This window comes from Rhinichthys klamathensis, unplaced genomic scaffold (genome assembly GCF_029890125.1).
Source record: "Rhinichthys klamathensis goyatoka isolate OS25496 unplaced genomic scaffold, OSU_Roscu_1.1 h1tg000133l_1, whole genome shotgun sequence".
Lineage (NCBI taxonomy): Eukaryota > Metazoa > Chordata > Actinopteri > Cypriniformes > Leuciscidae > Rhinichthys > Rhinichthys klamathensis.
In genome coordinates, this window is record NW_026606668.1 from 1,210,206 (window position 1) to 1,230,446 (window position 20,241).

The window sequence follows — 20,241 nt, forward strand, 5'->3', positions numbered from 1 at the left end:
AGGTTGCTAGCATCTCAATCTTTTCCTTTGCCCTGTTGAAATGCTTTCTCTCAATGACTGCACTACACTTTTTTTGCTCGACTGTATGTGTAGTGTAAGAGATATTCTTTCTATGCTCTACCTGTCAGTGAAGAGAAATTAACCTATCTGCTTGAAAGCTCCTTTCAGCCTGATTTTCGAATGCACCCCACTGAGTTGGACTTCGAACGATGTGATAAAAGAAAAGCCTTTATGTGAGGAAGTGTATTTACACAAGTGAACGTAACTACTCATTTCTCAGAGTGTAAGCGCATGTGTAGAGAGAGAGAGAGAGAGAGAGAGAGAGAGAGAGAGATATCAAATATCAGTATATCCTTCATGTCTAAAGCCTTTTCAGCTTAAAGGGATAGTTCACCCAGAAAAGAAAATTGTCATAATTTAGTCATCCTCCTCACTCATGTCATTTCAAACCTATATGACTTTCTTTATACTGTGGAACATAAAAAAATATTTTGAGGCTTGTTTATACTTTTCAATGAGCTCTGATATTGTTTGGTTCCCAACATTGTTCACAGACAGCAGTAAGTCATACAGTTTTAGAACATGAGGGTGAGTAAATGTTCATGTATGAGAGGCTTAAAGGGATAGTTCACCATAGAAAAAAAAAATGTAGTCAACAAAATTACTTAGACAAATGTTTGTCGAACACTGATTATACTCAGTTTGACTTATTTGCCATAAACTATTTGTACGTGTTTGGTAACTGAAATAAAAGTGAAATAAAATAAAATGTAAACATGGGATGGAAAAACGTAACTTAAATTAAATGTTGCGAACTGAAATAAGCTAAATAATCAATAAAACTAAAATCAAAAATAAAGCTATATAGAAAAAACTAATAAACACAGCATTTAAAAAAAACTAAAATTAAATTAAACAAAACTGAAAATAAAAAAATAAAAGCTAATTCAAAATATTATTACTATTTTACTATAACATAATAAATATAAAAATTACACTGCACTTGTTGAGTGTTATTTTTGGACCTTGGGTGTGCAGGTAGTGTGAGAATGGGAATTATTTATCTAGCTGGCAGGCACAAGCAGAAAGAATTGTGCTCAGTACAATGTTGACAGCTCTTGTTCTGTACAATCCACAGACACCACACACATTTCTGGAAATATCAGATCTCTGGTGTAATACCCGATATCTGCATTAGCTCTCTATTTGTCATCTTACCACAGTAGTTTTAGCGCTCTGTACTGACTATATCAAGAGCACTGGCTGCTGGGCTAGAAATCGGCTCAGGTAATTAGAAGTCTATGAGCCACCTCTGTGCCTTTGAGCTCTGCTCTGCTTGTTTAATAGGAGTGAAAGGAGGATATAGCTGCAATGATTCACAAGGCCTGCTTTCCTCTCCTCTTTTCTCCTTTCCACCTTCCTATTAACTTTTAGTAAGGGCCTGCTTTTTTTTAGATGAGAAAAAAAGGGAAAAAACTGGGTTGTTATACAACAATGCCATGTGCTCTTTTCAATGGGTTCAACCCAAAGCAGGGGAAGCTTGAAAAGAAATGGATACTATGTCCAACGACTTCCTGTTGTTTCCTGCCTTTTAGGCTCCCACAGTTGGCACGAGGCACAAAAGGTTATTAAGAATGCAAGACTAAAGAGAGGTGCAGAGGGGGAAAAAAACACAAATCACTCCCCCTCCCTCACACTCATTCCTGTGGATAAAGTTGCAGGGTTTTAGAGGCTTGTGAACATATCCACCGGCACACCTGTCCTGTTTGTTTACTGCTAACCTACGGATTTCACACACCAGATATCTCTCTGATATTCAACCCAGCCGAGTGAGCGAAAGTCCATGAAAACGTTTGACCTCTGACAGAATCTTTGCATATGTTACACAGACAATTAACAATGTGATTTGCCATTGTTAAAGAAGCTTGTGATTATTAGTATCCCCTCAATGCTAAAATAATGTAGTATAAAGTATAAAGTATAAAGCTAAATTTAAAAAATTTAAAGCTAAAATAAGTATAAAGCTAAATTTAGGCTATAAACAAAGAACATCGTAGTTGTATGACTTTAACGTCACCTCCACTAAGCTTCTAACAACTCATTCAATCTTTATTTAATATTTAGTTAAAATAGTCTGGTAGAGAGCGAGTATAATATCTAGTGAGTGATTGCGTTTTTCTGTTTGGCGTAATAATGTTTAATAATGTCCACAACAACTCCTTAGTCCCATTTAGCCACTTTTTAGCAAGGTCCTTTTTCAAGACACATAAAAGCTTTTAAAAAATCACGAGTGGGTTATTATTTATTAGGGATGCAACAAAATTTCACCTAGCGAAAATTTTCAGTCAAAACAGCTTATTTTCGGGTTTGGGACGAAATCAGTGACCGAAACAGATGTTTAATTACTAGCGCTTCTCCAATGGCACATTTTGACTGTTTAGCATCTATTTTGTGCACACAACGTGGATAATCTACAAGTTAAACATGTCAGTTCTGTGTACACTATAGCTCTGGATTGACAATATTCATTTCTCGATGTTAATAGGCAATTATATGATTTCTCTCTAAAATCTTTGTCTGTTTTCTGTTGATGCTTGAACAAAGGTTCACCAAATATTTGTAGCGCACCTGCCATCCAATAATCTCAAAAATCTTTTTGCTTTGTTACTTTTAATATGAAGCAAAGTCTCAACTTTATAATTGTCAATTATATTACAAAATTCAAACAATAAATTGTTTTGGCGCTCTTTAATACAGCATGACAGATCACTGTAGCTGCAGCATGGATGAAGCGAACGATCATCTCATGTCCTCTTTACTAGTTACAGCACAAAATAAACATGGGTGAACACCAGAAGCTATGTTGAAAGATACAGTACATTACAACTTACTGAAATAAATCTTGTCTAATGTAATCGCTCCGTCAGTTTTTCAACCGGGGAAAGACGTAAATAAAACAGCTTGTAGGCTATACAATAACACTTAATGTTACATTTACCTCAAGAAAGCTATTCAATGTCTAAAAACTCATCAAAAGCATTTTGCTAAATATATGTACTGTATTACATATTATATTTTTACTTAACCTGTCAGTGATGTCTTCATTATTTAATGTAGGCTATGTTTGAATTAATCTGTCATGAAAACAAGTTATTACAGTTTATTGTGATTTGTTGTATATTGTTTATTACAAGTTATTACAGTTTATTGTGATATGTTTAGTTCACCAAAAATCTGGAGTAGAGAAACAATTATATTATTAAAAAGTTGATGTAAGAACTGCCTTATGTGCAATTTAAATGTTTGTACAACTCAGTTTTAGCTATTTGATTATTAAATAAGTTTGATAAATTATTTTATTTTCTTCAGTTTTCGGCCAAGTGAATTCTGAATTTTTGGTTTCTGCCCAGAATTTATTTCGGTGGACCCCTATTATTGATGTATTTTATGTTGTAGAAGAAATTGTGAAAATACCTTGAGTTTGTGTTAACCTTAATTCAGGTATTTAACCAAAAACCCAAAAAAAACAAAAAACGTATTGACTTTGAGACAATGGAACCGGAAATTAAAAAATGGCGACTTATTTCCGGGTTTTAGGACGCATTCCTGCAGCACTCAATTATCATTATTTTTGCGATTCCTTTTGGTGCCACTAGTGGTGCAGAAGCACCTTATCCTTAAAGGACGGGGCAGATACTTTTTGTGGTTGTGTGCCATACCTTGTGATGTAGAAAAAAAATCAATGCAGCAGTCTTTGTGCAAGCATGTGTGCGCAAGGTCATGTTCGCATTGAGGCAGGAATGCAGTGATTTAGTGTAGTAAATCCAGGTCGTCCCCATGCATGAGTGAGCCATGAGCTCTGGAATACTCAAATCAGAAAGAATGTTTTGAAAGAGAAATTATCTGCCAGGGATTTGTCTCTTTATTCTTGTTCATTCTCTCTCTCTTCCTGACCCACACTCTAAATGGAGTTAGTACACCGAATAGAGCGGAGGTCTGAAAGCTCAGTGTTGTTAATCTCAGTCACTCGATAGGAATTTCCTACCATCAGCTGCCCCATTTCCAGGGGCCTTTGGTGGCTAAATGCGGAGACTGAGCTGAAGCCACCAGGCGAAACTGATGGGATTTATTCTGATCATGTCTGCTTTATCCACCAATGATTTTGAGAGGACCTATTTTGATTTTATAGAGAGAGAGAGAGAGAGAGAGAGAGAGAGAGAGAGAGAGAGAGAGAGAGAGAGAGAGAGAGAGAGAGAGAGAGAGAGAGAGAGAGAGAGAGAGAGAGAGAGAGAGAGAGAGAGAGAGAGAGAGAGAGAGAGAGAGAGAGAGAGAGAGAGAGAGAGAGAATATATATTTTTCCCAGGTCAGCAAAATTGCTCCTTTTGAATGGTTTCTACTAGATATGCACAATATTTCTGTAATATAATAGTTGATATTTTTACCATTTATTTGAGATTTTACATTTACTTATGTTTCATGCCAACTTTAATGGTGGTGTATCCCTAATAGTTGCCACCTATGCTTATGTCATCTTTAACTGCAAGCTCTGATTGAAAATGAATTACTATTTGGTTACTTTGCCACTACAAATCACTGTTACTGTAAATGCCTTTAACAGGTCCTTTATACGCTATTTAATGTAAACATATAGTACATATAGTTGAGGGAAACAAATGTATTAGTAGCTTAATCTAAAAAAATTAAGCATTTGTATGACTTGTCGGACCACATATTTGTGTGTGTAGTGTGTCTTTGATAGGCTCTAAAGTGGTCTGAGGTTAATGGTGTAAAGCTAACATGGGGCTTTTTCTGAGAGACAAACCCAGCAAAGACTCCTTTCTCAACTTCAAGTGTTGCCCTTCTATCTCTCTCTCTCAGCTCTGAAATGGCAGCCATTCACACACACAGTATGTGTTAGAATGGGGAGGAGGGTTAGGGTCCATTTGGGAACGTTGCCCGGGTCTGCCCACTGTAGAGCACATCTTTGTGTGTGTACTCATTTATCTATGTAGCTGTGGCACGGACTGTTTTGTGCTTGTTAGTAGGCCTTGAGAGCATTTTGTATGTACATTCATCTGTGTTTAATAGTGCTGCATGTGCGCTGCTTTAAGTGTGTGTGCTTTAACATGTGTTCGAGACCCTTAATGAGGAATGTAGCACCTCAGTCTCAGATACGGAGTGTTGCATTCCTGCCTGCTAAATGATACCTCTTCTAAAGTCCATCAATGGCCTACCGTCTGAGTGAGGGAGAGTTCAAGTGAACCAGAAAGAGAAAAAAACCCAAGTGTCATTTACTGAGGCACTTCGATGCTCTTTTTTTGCTGGTTTCCTTCTGATTTTTTCCTTTTCTTTTGTCCTGGGGCAGTGTGGCGGCACTATCATTATTTGTGAGATTTCTCTATGGGTTTATTGTAGGAGTACAGTGGTTACTGGTTAGCAGAGAGGATTTTAGGCGAGGCTCACGCGCTTGCGCTCAGCGAGACAAGCACTAACTGTAAGTACCTCAGACTATGCAGACAGAACAAATAATTAAATATTTGGGCAAAATGTATTTGCTTTCTCAGAGGGTAAAATTAAAGCTAATGAAATGAGGTTCCTGCAAAGAGGATGATTCACCCCAGTTTACTGGTGTCCCCACCAGGCTTCTAAACTAGCCAGAGTTCCTTGGTCAACCAAACTAGCATTAACATCATAAACCAGTTCTTTCTATCTTTCTTTCTTTCTTTCTTTCTTTCTTTCTTTCTTTCTTTCTTTCTTTCTTTCTTTCTTTCTTTCTTTCTTTCTTTCTTTCTTTCTTTCTTTCTTTCTTTCTTTCTTTCTTTTCTTCCTTCCATTTGCTCCCGCATCTCCCAGCTTCATTCTTGTTTTTCTTTTTCCAAAAATGGCTGAACTGTAATTTTCTTTGGCTAGCTTAGCCCGCTACCGTTTTTTTGGCCCGGGAAGAAATGGATTGTGGGTACGAACATGGGCGTCTGTTTAGCAGCATGTTCTTAAGGTCCATCCAGCAGACGTACACCTCAGCAGTACACGCATACGCTCACGTGGAACAATATCTAGGGGAAGGGGGTTCGTTTCAGCCGAGAGATTTGTTTTAGCTTAATATGCATATGCAATATGCATGTTAACTCATGAAATAGTATTTAATAGTGGAAAAGAGTCATCTGCATATTCTGAACACCAAACTCCTGGGAGACATGTAAAAGCTAATTTACTCAGAATATCAGCCACATATTGTTACTTTACAAATCCTAAGAGTGAAAAATAACCTTGTTAAATATGCCTATTTAATGTCCTTTTCCATTCTGGTCAAGTTCTTGGTCTATAAACGTAGCATTGCCTTTAATATAACGTTTTAAAGTGTAGAGATTTTGATGACTGCCCGCATTCAGAGTTTATTTTCATTCCCATGTATGACTGCGAGAGCAAAGGAGAGAGAGTTGGTTAGCAGCCTAACACAGTTTTGACCAGGAGCAAGAGGCGTGTTGTGGCCAGGCTATTTCTGCTGCCTGCATGTGCGCCATTGATGGCTTCTGGTTTCGGAAATCCTTTTTCTGCACTAATCAGACGTGGTGCGGTCGGCAGGCGTCTCTCGTGTGGCCGGGGCTGGCAACGTCAGCCGCGTGCTCTGCCCCATCTAATGTATAATTATACTGACGGAGAAACACAAGTCTGCTTATTATCTGCAATCGAGACGCTCTTTACAGAAATGTGTCCTCATTTGCATTGTTGTTCGATCTGCCTGTCTGTTATAGACTCTTCTCCAGGTTCGGCACTTGATTTCACTTCCAGTCGAATTTCCTTTTAGCTCTGATTCTATTTTGCTGTATTATAAAGCAAAGCTCTTGAGAGAAATCTTCAAAAACCCACCACAGAAAAACATACACCTACTAACAGGTTCACACACGGAGTAACCACAGTGATGGTTACATTGACATTTCACTCATCTTTTCAGCGTTTGAAGCTCTTTATAATGAGTGTTGTGTGTTTGCTTGAAGGTAGTGTGTGAGGTTTGCGTTGGCAGTGTGAGTGTGTGTTTAAAGCATGGCTATTTGTTCAGCTTTAAAACAGTCCTGACACAGGCACAATACCATTTTCTGCAGTTCTGTTCAGATGAATTTAACGTGTGTGTGTAGAAGGGGGGTTAACTCAACACGATTGCACCCAGAAGTTAAATAAATTTAACACAACCTCCTTTTGAGAATGTCTAGGTTACTTCCTCAAAGATGAAATTGTATTATTGCACTAAGAAAAATGTAGTAAAAAAACTTTGTTTATCCATGTCTAAATGTTGCACTAACTAAACTTGTTTTTATTTGGATCAAGTTATGAGTTTTATTGGGATTATTAAATTGTGCTCATGTGCTTGCAGGTCTAGTTGCCACCACGTCTCGGAAGCTGGACAGAGAACAGCAGGATGAACATATTCTGGAGGTAAAAACACCTATAGATACATCCACTGATCACATGTTTACAACACTCTTCCTAAGAGCATACAATCACAATCCTAGAATCTCATATTTAGAGAGGTCCTAAAAGGCTCCTTTTTTCTTTTAGTTTTTTTTTTTTCCTTCTGGAATGTTCTGGGTTAAAGTTAAGCTATATGAACATTATCTGTGGTATGCTGTTGATTACCATAAGAAACTATTTCTTTAAAACAATAAGCACAGAAATGCTCTTGCAATTGAAGTCTAAGGGGCATCCATTGTGCATTTCACAAGATGCTGTACATTTGTTACCATTCAAATACCATTCAGTTTTTTTTATGATCAACAAGGCTGTATTTATTTGATTAGAAATACTGTAAAACAGTAATATTATGAACTATTATAATTTAAAATGCCTCTTTTTAAATATATTTTTTAAAAGCATTTTATTCCTGTGATGGCAAAGCTGAATTTTCAGCATCATTTCAGCATCATTTCAGTGTGACATGATCCTTCATAAATCAACCTAAAATGGAGATTGGGTGCTAAATAAACATTTCTTATTGGTATCATTGTTAGCATCTGTTGTGTTCCTTAATATTTTTGTCTAAACTATGATACTTTTTTCAAGATTTTTTGATGAATAGAAAGTTCAAAAGAACAGCATTTATTTGAAATATACAGTATTCTACATACTAGAATATTCTATATATTCTATACAGTATATATACAGTATATAATTTTTGTAACATTACAAATGCATTTACTGTCACTTTTATTCAATTTAATGCATCCTTGCCAAATACAATTATTAGTTTCTAAATTCTATAATAAAATATATTATTATGTAATCTAATTTCTTGCAACTTTTACATTTTTTTTTTTAGCTGGCCTACTTTATTGCTGAACCCTGTTTTGTAGTTTACCCTACAAAACTTTAACCTAGAATATTATTTTAAAGGGAACTCCTTGGGAGCAAAGAAAACATCCTAATAAGGGGGAAATGAGTAAAAATCTTCAGCATCTAAAAAACTTCAAGGCCCAGGCCACCAAACTAAACTGTGCACGTGAGTGGATTGCATTTCCCCCCCTCCATTCCTTCCAACGTGCTTCTGTGGGGATTTATATATCCGGTGTGTGTGGAGGGTAGGTGTGTGTGTGTGTTTATGCGTGTGGGGGTTTGCCTTTGTTCTCTCTCAGTGTACCGTCTCGGGATTAGGCAGGCCAGAACAGGAAGCGTCACCTTGCCCAGCCAAAGTTTATACTTGTGGATTTTAATTGAGCTGCAAGCTTCTCTCACTCTCTCTCTCTCACTCTTTTTCTCAATAACTCTTTACCACCCTCTCACTTCCTTCCACAAAAACCAACCACAGTTTGCTGATACTTCAAGCCGTGCACAGAAGACTTCAGAGATTGATGCTCCTTTAATTATCGTTAAAGATTGTGCAATTCAAGGCCTGTGGCATTTCGTTTAATTTCGCAAATTTGCACCATCCCTCCCCAGTTCTTTCATGCCCATTTCTGCAACTCTAATTGTTTTGTAAATGACAGGAGGGTTGCGGACAGGAAATAAAACCAGGGAGGATGGTACACCCTGCAGCATACGCTCATCCAGTGTCTGTCCTCCCTTCTTCTCTCCATGCCTCAGTGATGTGAAGAGCTCCTCTTGACTTCAAAGCAAAGCCTGCTGACCGATAGACAGTAGGCTTGTAATTAGCTAATGCCAACAATTCAGCTAAATATTAGTAGTGCCAAGATACCCTCAAGGTTAAATCTGTTTCACTGGTTTTTAATTAACTAAGCATTTTTTTTTTAACTGTCGAGATTGGAGTTTGGTGGTGCGTGTAGTTTTATTCGACTTGGATGCTGTATATCAGCTGTCTTAACCTTAAGGAGCTGTAAAGAATGCTTTTCACCTAACGTTGTCTTTTACACTTTTAATTGGACTTTTAAATAGAAAAGCAAGGCTGCATAAATTGGTGGCCAGCCCGATCACATTTAAAGTCTCTGGGTTTATCGAGTAGATACAAACACATATAATACACATTGGAAGAAATTGGAGCTATCTGCTTTTTATAGCATTAAATATATAACTGAGGCATACTTTCAGCTTTAGTATGAACCATATTCCTTGAATTTGTGGTGTAATGAACAATTTAGTCCACCGGTCCATTCAGTCTCCTAGCTTGTTTATAATGCCTGATCAAACAAAAACATATAATACATATAATAAAGCTATTTCCTGTTAATGTGCGAGACATCCGGCATTTATTAGCCGCTATAGATAACTAAAAGAATAACTAATTTCAGTAAATGGTAAAACTATTTGCACATCAAACCAGTGTTTATGATTACAATAATAAATGAAAAAAATATCAAATTAAAAAGCAGTTTTTAATATCAAGCAGCATAACGGACTGTTTTTGTACAGCTACAGTATTGGAAGTGACTGACACCGAAAGCTAGGGGTGGGCGATATACCGGCAGTACAATTAACTGGTAGAAATTTGTCAGCCGGTAGAGATTTTGGACTATTGTGACGTTGCCGTACTGCACCATCATGAAAGCTTATCATTTGAAAGGAATTTTAAGCCATGATTTTAAACCATTCAAGCGCAATAAGCAGCAAAAGAGGACTCATTTCGGCACACGCGCTCGCTTTCTGAGAGACTTTTTTGGAGTGCACCCACCTGAAACGACCGCACATAAAGCTGCTGCTTATAGAGCGCGCGAGTACTCAGTTTTGCTTATATGCTATTATGTGTTAACTTATAAAATATGAATATGTCTCAAGATGCACACCAGTAAGGTTTTTTCTAAGGCATGTTTATAAAAGCCATTTAAATGTCCTAATTAAAGTAAGGCCTAATCCTGGCTTAATCTAAGCCCTGTCTGTGAAACCAGGCCTATATTTATCCTCTCTACAGCACTGCCGCTAAAAGAATATTAAAATAAAATAAAACCAGACAGACTGACTTGTCAGAGTTGGATCATAATGTGATTTTTGGATACATTTCTCTTGTTCAGAGCAACTGTCTTCTTTGTTCAGACACCTTCTTGGACTGTTATGATCTCATGTTTAATTTGATTACCACGCTGCTTTAGACCGGCTGAGGGAAAGGCTAATAAACAAATGACCGTCAGTCCAGTCACTGTTCACACGCATTCTTCTGGATCCTGTTTCTCCTTTTTTTCTCGCACTGCTCCGGTGGCCCACTGCAGTAGTCATGACAACCCTGGCAATTTGGGCTTTTGGCCGGTGTTTAGTCAGGGGTCCAGCAACAGGAAGTTGTTTATTGACATCTTCCCTCCAGGGGTCTTGTCTCACCCAGCCTCTCGGCCAGGAGTCTGGCTGTCTCTCTCCCAGGGGTAGTGCAATCCTGCTGGGCACAGCACTGCAGGGGACTGGGGAATGAGCTGGTGCTCAGGGGTTCGCTAAGGTTAGTTGGAGGCAGAAGAGGCCTGTGGGGGAGGGAGGGGCAGTTATACGAGGCCAGGGTGAGGGCATTTGTGTGTGTGATAGATAAATGGGAGAGAGCCCTGAAAACTTTCACACACACTTAAGAGCTGGGAAGGAAGGTGTAAGGTGAAAATGCTCCTAGAGGGGGAAGGGAATGAAATTTGAGAAAATAAAAAACAGAGAGAGAGCTACTCTGGAACATGTTGAGGCATGCACAACACGTCGGAGAGCCTGCCCTGTTGCTCTTTGAACTTCTAAAACCAAATTGGAAAATATGCCCACGATACACTTAAGTTGATTTGCAAAGAAATGTAATTTATTTCTGGGAATACTCCCTGAGTGACTGAGGATGCTTTGCCTGTTTTCCAGGCATGTGAAATGTGTTACTGCCTTGCCTGCGCTGGAAGCTCTGAACAAATTTATATTGTTCAAGATGCTTGCACCTATTAGTGGTGATTAATTTCAATGGCTTCTGAATCTGTTCACCTAAAAAAAAAAATCTATTCAGATTTGTTCACTGATTCATCCACAGTCTGTTTTTGCATGTTACATCATTACACTTGCCTGGCTAACGTCAGACCACGTCTCATTGACATTGAGACGTGGTCTGGGAACCACATGTTCATTTTCTCGTATTTGAGGCGTGGTTTACGAATGCCCAGAGCCGTTTATTGGGTGCTACAAATGTCTATCAAATGCGCCTGTACGTAGCTCATAGCCAATCGTTTCAATTATACCAGATAACGTATGTAGAGCGAAAGAAATTAGACGAGGAAGAAGACGATGGGTCAGAGATTTATTTGCGTTCTAAACTGCTTAGAACAATATCTAAGGCTGCATCGAAAGGTAACTTCGCGTCTGCTGCCATGTTTGATCCATAGGTATAAACAAACTGCTTCGGTGTGTCCTCCCTGTTCTGTGATTGGTCCCCTCGCTGAGAATTTGGTCCATGGTATCCAGACTGCCTAGCAGCGTGAATAAAATCGCACTGCGCAAAGGCAGTATGGGGAAACCCAGGCTATCATTACACCAGTATGTAGAGACAATCCTTTTGTGTGTTATGAGTGAGTCATTGAATCATTCAATCAACAGATTCACCTTTCATAGCTCTTAACAGCAAACAACATGCACAGTTTTGTTCATTTGTTGAGTCAGTTAGTAGAATATCTTTCACAAAAAAGATGCCTGATTTATCTTGTTTCTTTTTAATGAACAACATGGCCCATTTAGCTATGTTCAGAGTCTCAATGCATGGAACTGAAATTTGAGAAAATAAAAAAACAGAGATAGAGCTACTCTGGTAATTCACCTAAAAGATTAGCTCAAAAGCACAAATTTGTCCACAAATGAAACACCACTATTAGTCGGAATTATGGGAATCCATCCCGGAATGAACATGATTGATAGCATGATGGTAGCTCAAACAGTGCATGACGCTAGCAACACCAAGGTCATAGGTCGATTCTCAGGCAATGCTAAACTGATTAAAATTGAAACCTTTAGTGAAATGTAAGTCGCTTTGGATAAATGCGTCTGCCAAATGCATAAATGCAATGTAAATGTCATGTAAGACTGCAAATCTTACGTCTTGTGAAGAGGTGTGCTATAACTTTAAGTGGTCATTTTCACACTCTGGATGATTTTACTCAGGCAAGCGCCACAGAAAAAGTAAAAATCTAGTTATATAATTGATGTTTAAATCAGACATGGGAGATTTATTCATTATTGAACTGGACATTTAATTTCAACTGTTTGAATTCTTACCAGTTGCTGGAAAAGGTTTTAAAAAGCAGTGCATTGCAGGCATAAAAACATGCTCAGCTCGGGAGAGAGGAATGCTGAAGCTGACCGAGTTCCTTGTCTTCCTACTCAATTAAATTTGTTTGGCCAAAACACTTGGACAGCACTGGACAGCTTTGAAAACAAATATACATTATAGGTCTACTCGTTGTTCACACCAAAAGCTGGACCAGTGTTGAACAGATGCTTTAAATGTCTGTGCTGGCCTGTTATCTGCTTCAGTCTTAGAAAGCAAGTCAGCTGAGTTCATTAGCAGGAAATAGTGTGTATGTCTGCATCTGTGTGTGTGTTTGCATTCATCAGCTTATGCACCAGCGTGCCATTAAGTCGCCTCAAATGGGCATTTTCCAAGATTAACTGAAGATATCCAGAGGAAATTAATGAGCTGGTTAACGGATACCAGCTGAGATTGGACACGGCTTTCTGAGCATGAGTATATGCTCAACAAACCAGCGTCTGCTTAATGCCACCGTCTCTGCTTGTTTGAAACAACTCCTGCACCTGTAACTGTTCATATTGTTGACAAAAGTGCTTTGCTGTTAGAACTGATGTGCATGTGAACTTTTTATCTTTTCGTTTTGTGTCACTATAGTGTGCTTGCAATACAATTGAACTAAACCTATCTAATGCCTTTTTAAATAATGTGTGAAGAACTAATTTCTAGGTCTTTAAACAACACAATTGGATTAGATGATTAGACTAGCTTTGAGAAAAATATAAAGCACACTCATTTTGAGGCCATGTAGCCTGTCTAGCTATCACATTCCTGATGGTATTTTTCATCAGATGTCATAAAAGAGAAATTATGTAGGAAAAACGTCATGCCGCAATCACACAGAGTAATGCATAACAGTCTGTTCTAACCCCCGGAAACCCTTCCCTCCTTTCTGCACATCTCTGAAAAGATTGCTTGACAGCTAAGCGCACAGGGAATTAGTTCAATTTTGTCAGCCAATTGACTTAGATGGGAACACTTGCCCCCGTGTTCCGAACAGGAGATTTTTCTTTACTTCTGAACGGCGATTGATTGAAGCGCTCGCTATAATGAAGGTTTTCAATCACTTGTGTCAGATATTCTTGTGTGTGTTCTATTATTGTCCTGTGCACCTCTTTTAGCACGCTTGTTTTGTCACTCTAATTGAAAATGTTCATTATGACATCCGGCTCTCTTGGGTTTTGGAGTTATTCGACATGAAAGGAAAGAAGAAAACTAGAACGGAGTGAATGAATCTTTCCTCCCCCTCAATTACAGGATTTTCTATCAGCCCCCTGAAGCTTTCTATTTAAAAAATCGAACTTTTAAAGGGGTGTGCAAACGTACATATTTCAAAACCAACTAGTCAGTGGATTGTCTGAACTAGTCAACTGAGTGTTTGAGGATTGGTTTATTATAACTTCACATTCCACAATCTTGTGTTACAGATCACAGTGTCTGATCAGGGCGTTCCTGTGAAGTCCACCACTGTTCGAGTCATTGTCAAAGTTCTGGATGAGAACGACAACAAACCGCAGTTTATGGAGAAAGTCTACAAAATCAAACTCCCAGAGCGAGAAAAGCCAGAAAAAGAGCGTGCGCTCAAGAGAGATCCTGTTTACCGCGTCATCGCCTCAGATCGAGACAAAGGGCCAAATGCTGAGATCTCCTACAGCATCGAGGATGGAGACGAACAGGGAAAGTTCTTTATTGAGCCCAAAACTGGCATGGTTTCCTTTAAGAAGCTTTCTTCTGCTGGAGATTATGATATATTAACGGTGAGGATGTACACATTTCTGTAGCATACATTCTGTTCTGTTCAAAACTTAATCTTTTTTATTGCAAATATATTTGCTTTCTAGCTTGAGTTACAGTGTTTGAGGAGGCCGTTATTATGTTAGAATGTAGAAACCTGAGATCTCAGATTTGACACACACTACATTTTTCCTGAATGTCCCTCTGATTGAAGTTTTACGAGCGCAGAGTGAACTTCCTGCCCGGCCCATGTGGCCAGTGACATTTTTTGCCAGACCTCCCATTGTTTCATTACCTAACATCTGTCGCTTTCCAAACGTCACAGTGACAGGTGTTCTGGTAATGTTCTGTCCTTCCCGCATTTAGTAGTGTTCAGATAGTTGTATCTCTCCCTGATTGAGCTTAAAGTGTGGAATATCATTAACAGCACCAAACAGAATTGCAAAACTTATTATTGTTCCCAAACATATGAATCCCAAAACCAATTTTTAACATTACTGTTAGATTATTTACGGTAATAAATAATACGGTTATGTACGTAGTAGTTTAATTTTTTGATTTGACACATTTATCCTTCAGATTAAAGCAGTGGATAATGGCCGACCCCAGAAATCGTCCACCTGCCGTCTACACATCGAATGGATTCCCAAGCCGGAGCCGAGCACGGTCCCTCTGGCATTTGACGAGCCGTTTTACTCCTTTTCTGTCATGGAGAGCGACCCCGTGGCACACATGGTCGGGGTCATCACCATGGAGTCTGTGGACACACCAGTCTGGTTTGAAATAACAGGTATGGTGGAGGTATATCTTCAGAGAGTTTGTTGTGTGTGTTGGTTTGACTGCATTTACAATTTTAAAGCTTGGATCCTAATAAATGTCTTTGTTAGTACACAAATTTGTTACAAACTGATAGGATTAAATCTTCTAATGAGACTTTTTTTGCATGAATGAACTTCTATCTTTGTGTTTATCTTCCCAATAGAACCGTCATAATATGACATAATAGTTTGCATCCTGTCCCTTTATCTTTTAACAAATCTATCACTGACAACCTTTACTTTCTCTCTCTTTTCTACTTGTTCTTCTTCTTAATTTTGGAATGGTTTGGTTTCTTCTGCTTCTCTCCTCTTGCTTTCCTCCTCTTGATTGTCTCCTTGCTCCTCTCCATTGGCTTTTGGAAGAGGACATAGCGGCTAAAGAACTGTTTTACATCGTTCAGATGGCTTGCGACCTGAACTGCACTGCAGAAGGTATCTGCCGCAGATCTCCTAATACTACTGTGCGTGGCCGTTATGAGATCTGTCATGTGCTTTTGTACTCGTGCTGTTGTGATTGTTTCACATTGGTTGCACCAGGTCCCAAGTTTTGATTCTTTCTCACTAAGGGCTTACGAGCTGGCAATTAAAGAGTTACATTTCGATCATTAAATCAAAATTAGTTGTCTCTGTCCACCCTATGAAGATTGTCTTACTATTGCATACATAAAGCGTAGCTTATTTTCCTTGCCAGCCTATGCACTTAGTGTTGTTCACTTTGAAGGCCCAGTGCTCTCATTTTCTTTCAATGAATTCTCTGAATTTTCTTTCTTGGTTATATAATCGGAAAATAATATATACTGCTGGTGATTAAGTGGCTGCTGGCAAGATCAAAAGAGCAGCATGACTGATACATTTGTATAATACAAATTAATGATAGCAAATGAATCAAATAAATGTAAAAATTCAAAGAAAAAAACATAATATTATCCATCGGCAGAGCTTTTGGTGTTTTTAAAATGGCAAATAAAGAATTTAAAAATGCTGATTAAGTCTTAGCTTTTCCTTGGACAGTTCCAAAATCTATGAATAGACAATTAATCAACTAAGCACTATGGTTATTGACCAATATATATCTCTGTACCACCACATTCTTGTATGGGTGAAATGGGTCATTTATTTATATCTATTACTAAATTGTATATATTATTTTATTTCAAAATGCTTAATTTTAAATTGTAATGCTTATATATTTTTTTTACATACAATGACTTGAGTACACCTTTTCTATGAGGAACAAACTTTCCTGTAAATTTCTAAATTAAAATATATTTTTCCTTATTTTTATTGTGGACACTCTTATTATTTACTCTAATAAATCCATATTTTTAATAATAATGTATATATTATATATTTTGGGTTTTGGCGTACTAAGGCAGGGATATAGTAGTATAAATGTCAGACAGCCATTATTGTGGTTTACACAAAAAGGGTGAAACAGTTGCTGCAAAACCACAAATGTGACACCCTGACTTTTGCCACCTGTGCAGTTCTCTTTTTCTCTCCCCTGTTTTCAACTGCCTAACTTGTGATGATGGCCGTCTAATTTCCTGTCCATTTTGGTTGTGGTGAAAACCTCCTCTCAACAGGTGGTAATTCTGACAGTCGATTTGAAGTGGGCAAGGCGAGTGGGACGGTGATTGTGGCCCAAGTGCTGGACGCAGAACAGAAATCCCATTACAACCTGACGGTGGACGCAACAGATGGCACCAGATCTGTCAGCACGCAGGTAATTGAATTGCTAATGAAGTGTTTATGGAAGCAGAGCATTGTGCGCTCACCATAGAGGCTTGGGCTTCTTTTTTGAGATCACACTATGAGGGGCAAAAAATGGCTCAGACTTTTTTGTGCATGTACATTTGACTGGTGGCAAGGAAGAAAAAAAGCAACCCAAGCATTTCCAACTTTCCAAATTGAGTTTCCTCTTTTGACTGCACTGGCACTGTAGGTCCCAAAGGTCTTTTCTGTACAAGCTCATATCAGCCTTCAGTATTAAAAAAAAGAGCACAGCATTTTGCTGTTGATGTAGATAGGTCTAGTGAAAGCACAAAAAATGAAATTAAACCTGACCTTCATATATATGTTTTGCAGTGATTTTAGAGGTATATTTATAGACATGTTTTGTACAGGCTCAGTGCGGGGCAGTGCCCGGTTGCATAAAGCACCTGAAGTTTTTTCCCTTAAGTATGAGACTTAAGGTGTGATTTTCCCCTCAGCTAAGGGAATGATTTAAGTGTTGCATATAATCCCTTAAACTGTTCTCTTAGGTAAGGAAAACCGTTAAAGGGTAACTAAACACTGAAACAACTTTTTTTAGTTAATGATCTGTATGAATGGAGCTTCATAAATGTTCTTTGATTCGAGTACATTTTTTGACATTTGGGTATAAAGTGTTTTAATTTTCAAATATATGGTGTAAAAACGTCTGAGTGCTGCCCTCTTCAGGTTAAACGGAAAGCTCCTGCAGTAGGGGTACTCTCTGACGTAGGATACTCTCTGACGTAACTCTGTCACGCCCTTGGTGCGAGCTCACCACGCCCTTGGCAGCCCCTGGTATAAAAGCATCTGGTTCCGTCAAAACTACTGTAGCGAGTCAGGAGTTGGAATTACGAGTATTGAAAACGATCAGGATAGTTTTATATTTAAAAATCAACAAACAACAAATAAAACAAGCAGCTCTATGCACTTTTTAAGGCAAGATTCTATTCTGTGGCATTTCCTTCTGACCGTCGTCAATAGCAACGCATTATAAACACAGTGCAAATCCATGCATCACAACGGACGCGCTCTCTCGTTTCATTCAAATACAATTTGCCGTCTTGCGTCTCCGTTTTTGATTGTATTGAAAATAAAATCAGAGTTAATTTATTGTTTACAGAGTTTGATAATATTGTTGTGATCATCTTGTCTGGACGATTGTTTTGTACGCTGTACAAAATGGATTTATAAACAGGTAAGATTTAAAACATTAATGCGAACTTTTCTTCGTGGAAGCTTCACGTTTATTTCAAGCGAGTGAGATAAAATATTTCAACTCAAAACAACATTTTGAAGTGTATTGCAGCGACTTTTTGTGCATGTTCTGCAGACAGGGTGACCATCATCGATTAAGTTTCCCTCAGGACTTTTGTAAAAGTCAAAATATGACCACACACCTCAGATTTGGCCCTCTTAAAAGGCAGAAAAATCAGATGAAGGTGGGGAAGAAAATACTTCAAATGACCGCTCTGTTGCAAAGCTACTTGCGTCACTCCAGTCGGTCTCCATTTTAGCGAGTTTGACAGCAGCTGTCAATCAATCCCTCACTGCGGTCTCAGTTCGTCCCCTCTATCTCCGCTGGGCTCTGCCCACTTTTCCAGCATTGCCAGTGGGTGGAGTCAGGCTCTGGCCAGGGGTTTAGTTACCCTTTAAGTGTTTCACGACAGCGACCCAGGTTTTGCCGTTATAAAATTAAATTGCTGCCATGGACACGTTGTTAATACAGATAGCGGTACGTTTCACAGAGAACAGCATAGCATGGATAAGGAAAACAAAAAAGAAAACCAAATATGAAAGAGAAGGACCAGACGAAAAACTCTAATTGATAGTTGACACAAAATCCTGTCATCATACTCACAATCATGTCGGTTTAAAGCCATAAGTCTTTCATTCATCTTTAGACAAAATAAAGACATTTTTAATATTCACTCATCATTTCTGTCCATTTATTGAAAAACAAAAGTAATCCGTATGATTCAGGCTGTTTCGAAAGCTCAAATGTGCGCTCAAGCGCGAGAACCAATGAGGTTTGTTCTTGCGCATTTGATCTTCCGCTAACCATATAAGATGTGCTTAATGTGTTTATATGAAAAAACGGCAACATTTGAATTTGTTTATCATATAAAGCGTCCGATCGCGTCTCGTTAGAAGACGTGGATTAAACCTGCTTGCTCCGTGAAACACTTAAGGTGAAGTTTTCCAAACCTTATGTTATACTTAGGAAAATGACAGTTAAGGGGCTTTATGCAACGCTTATCGTTTTTTAAGAGATTACTTAAGGGAAAAATAGATATTTAAGGGAAATTCTTGGTAACCTGACTCCGCCAGATGGATTTGCTCCGCATATCCATCTGGAAACCTTCCGTTGAAGTAGTTTTGATAAGGGGCGAAAATACTGGTTAGCTGATTGGCCTATGTTGGTGATAGACGGGCCAAATCAACCAATCAGATCAACGAAGCATATGACGTACTAACAGAGCGTATCTTTTTCTCTGAGAAAAGCCTCCAGAGCAGTGTTTTGCTCTTCTTTCAGTGAAGAAATACTCTGTAATTCCGATAAAACTTGCTCGATAGCCACGCTGATGCTAGTTTCATCCGCTGAAGCCGACATGTTCTTTAGACTGAACTGACGCGCTTCTCGTTGCGTCACACCTCAACCCGCCTCAAAGCCAACGCTGATTGGACGTTCGTTTGGTGAACTGCTCCCAAATTTTCTTTAACGGAAAGTATCCAGACTGATCTGCGAGTGAAACCTTGAAAGCTCGCGAGATCAGGATGGTCTCACGAGGCTAAATTCTTGGGTCTATGACGTTTCACCTAAAGATTTTATTTTATTTTATTATTTTTTGCAACGCCCGTTCTTAAGGGAAAATTACACTTAAGGTGCTTTATGCAACCGGGCACAGGCCATACGTTTTTCTTAGAAAAAGTTTTGAAATACTAGGCATTGGCCAATTTCTCTAGTTAGAATCAGGTCAGATATTGTATACAGTTTTTGATGTCTAAAGGTTTCCTGAATGTTCTTCAAATACCTCACGTCACAACAACATATGCTGGCAGACATTCCTTGGCCTGGCGGACGGAGAGTTTTTGGCCGGGGTTCCTGGATTCTTCCATTGTCTCATTCCTGGAGCGTGTGAGGAGGATGAAGCCGTCTGGCTCCCTGCTCTTTCATTTTGCTTCCTCTGACAGTCTCGCTCTTTTTCTGTAATTCAGTTGTATATCTTAGGAGAACATTAACCATAACTTTCAATA

At 38.6% G+C, this 20,241-nt stretch overlaps 1 protein-coding gene across 2 annotated transcripts in view; it reads left to right on the forward strand.

The window, feature by feature from the left end:
* Window positions 1–20,241, forward strand: part of fat1a (FAT atypical cadherin 1a) — a 98,731-nt gene that overhangs the window by 39,459 nt on the left and 39,031 nt on the right. The window contains exons 4-8 of one of the 2 annotated variants that reach the window (XM_056256794.1): window positions 7,370–7,431; window positions 14,107–14,436; window positions 14,993–15,203; window positions 15,595–15,663; window positions 16,818–16,957. In XM_056256794.1, coding sequence (XP_056112769.1) covers window positions 7,370–7,431; window positions 14,107–14,436; window positions 14,993–15,203; window positions 15,595–15,663; window positions 16,818–16,957 — 812 coding nt within the window. The remainder of the gene's footprint in view (window positions 1–7,369; window positions 7,432–14,106; window positions 14,437–14,992; window positions 15,204–15,594; window positions 15,664–16,817; window positions 16,958–20,241) is intronic. The other variant, XM_056256795.1, reaches the window with a different exon arrangement.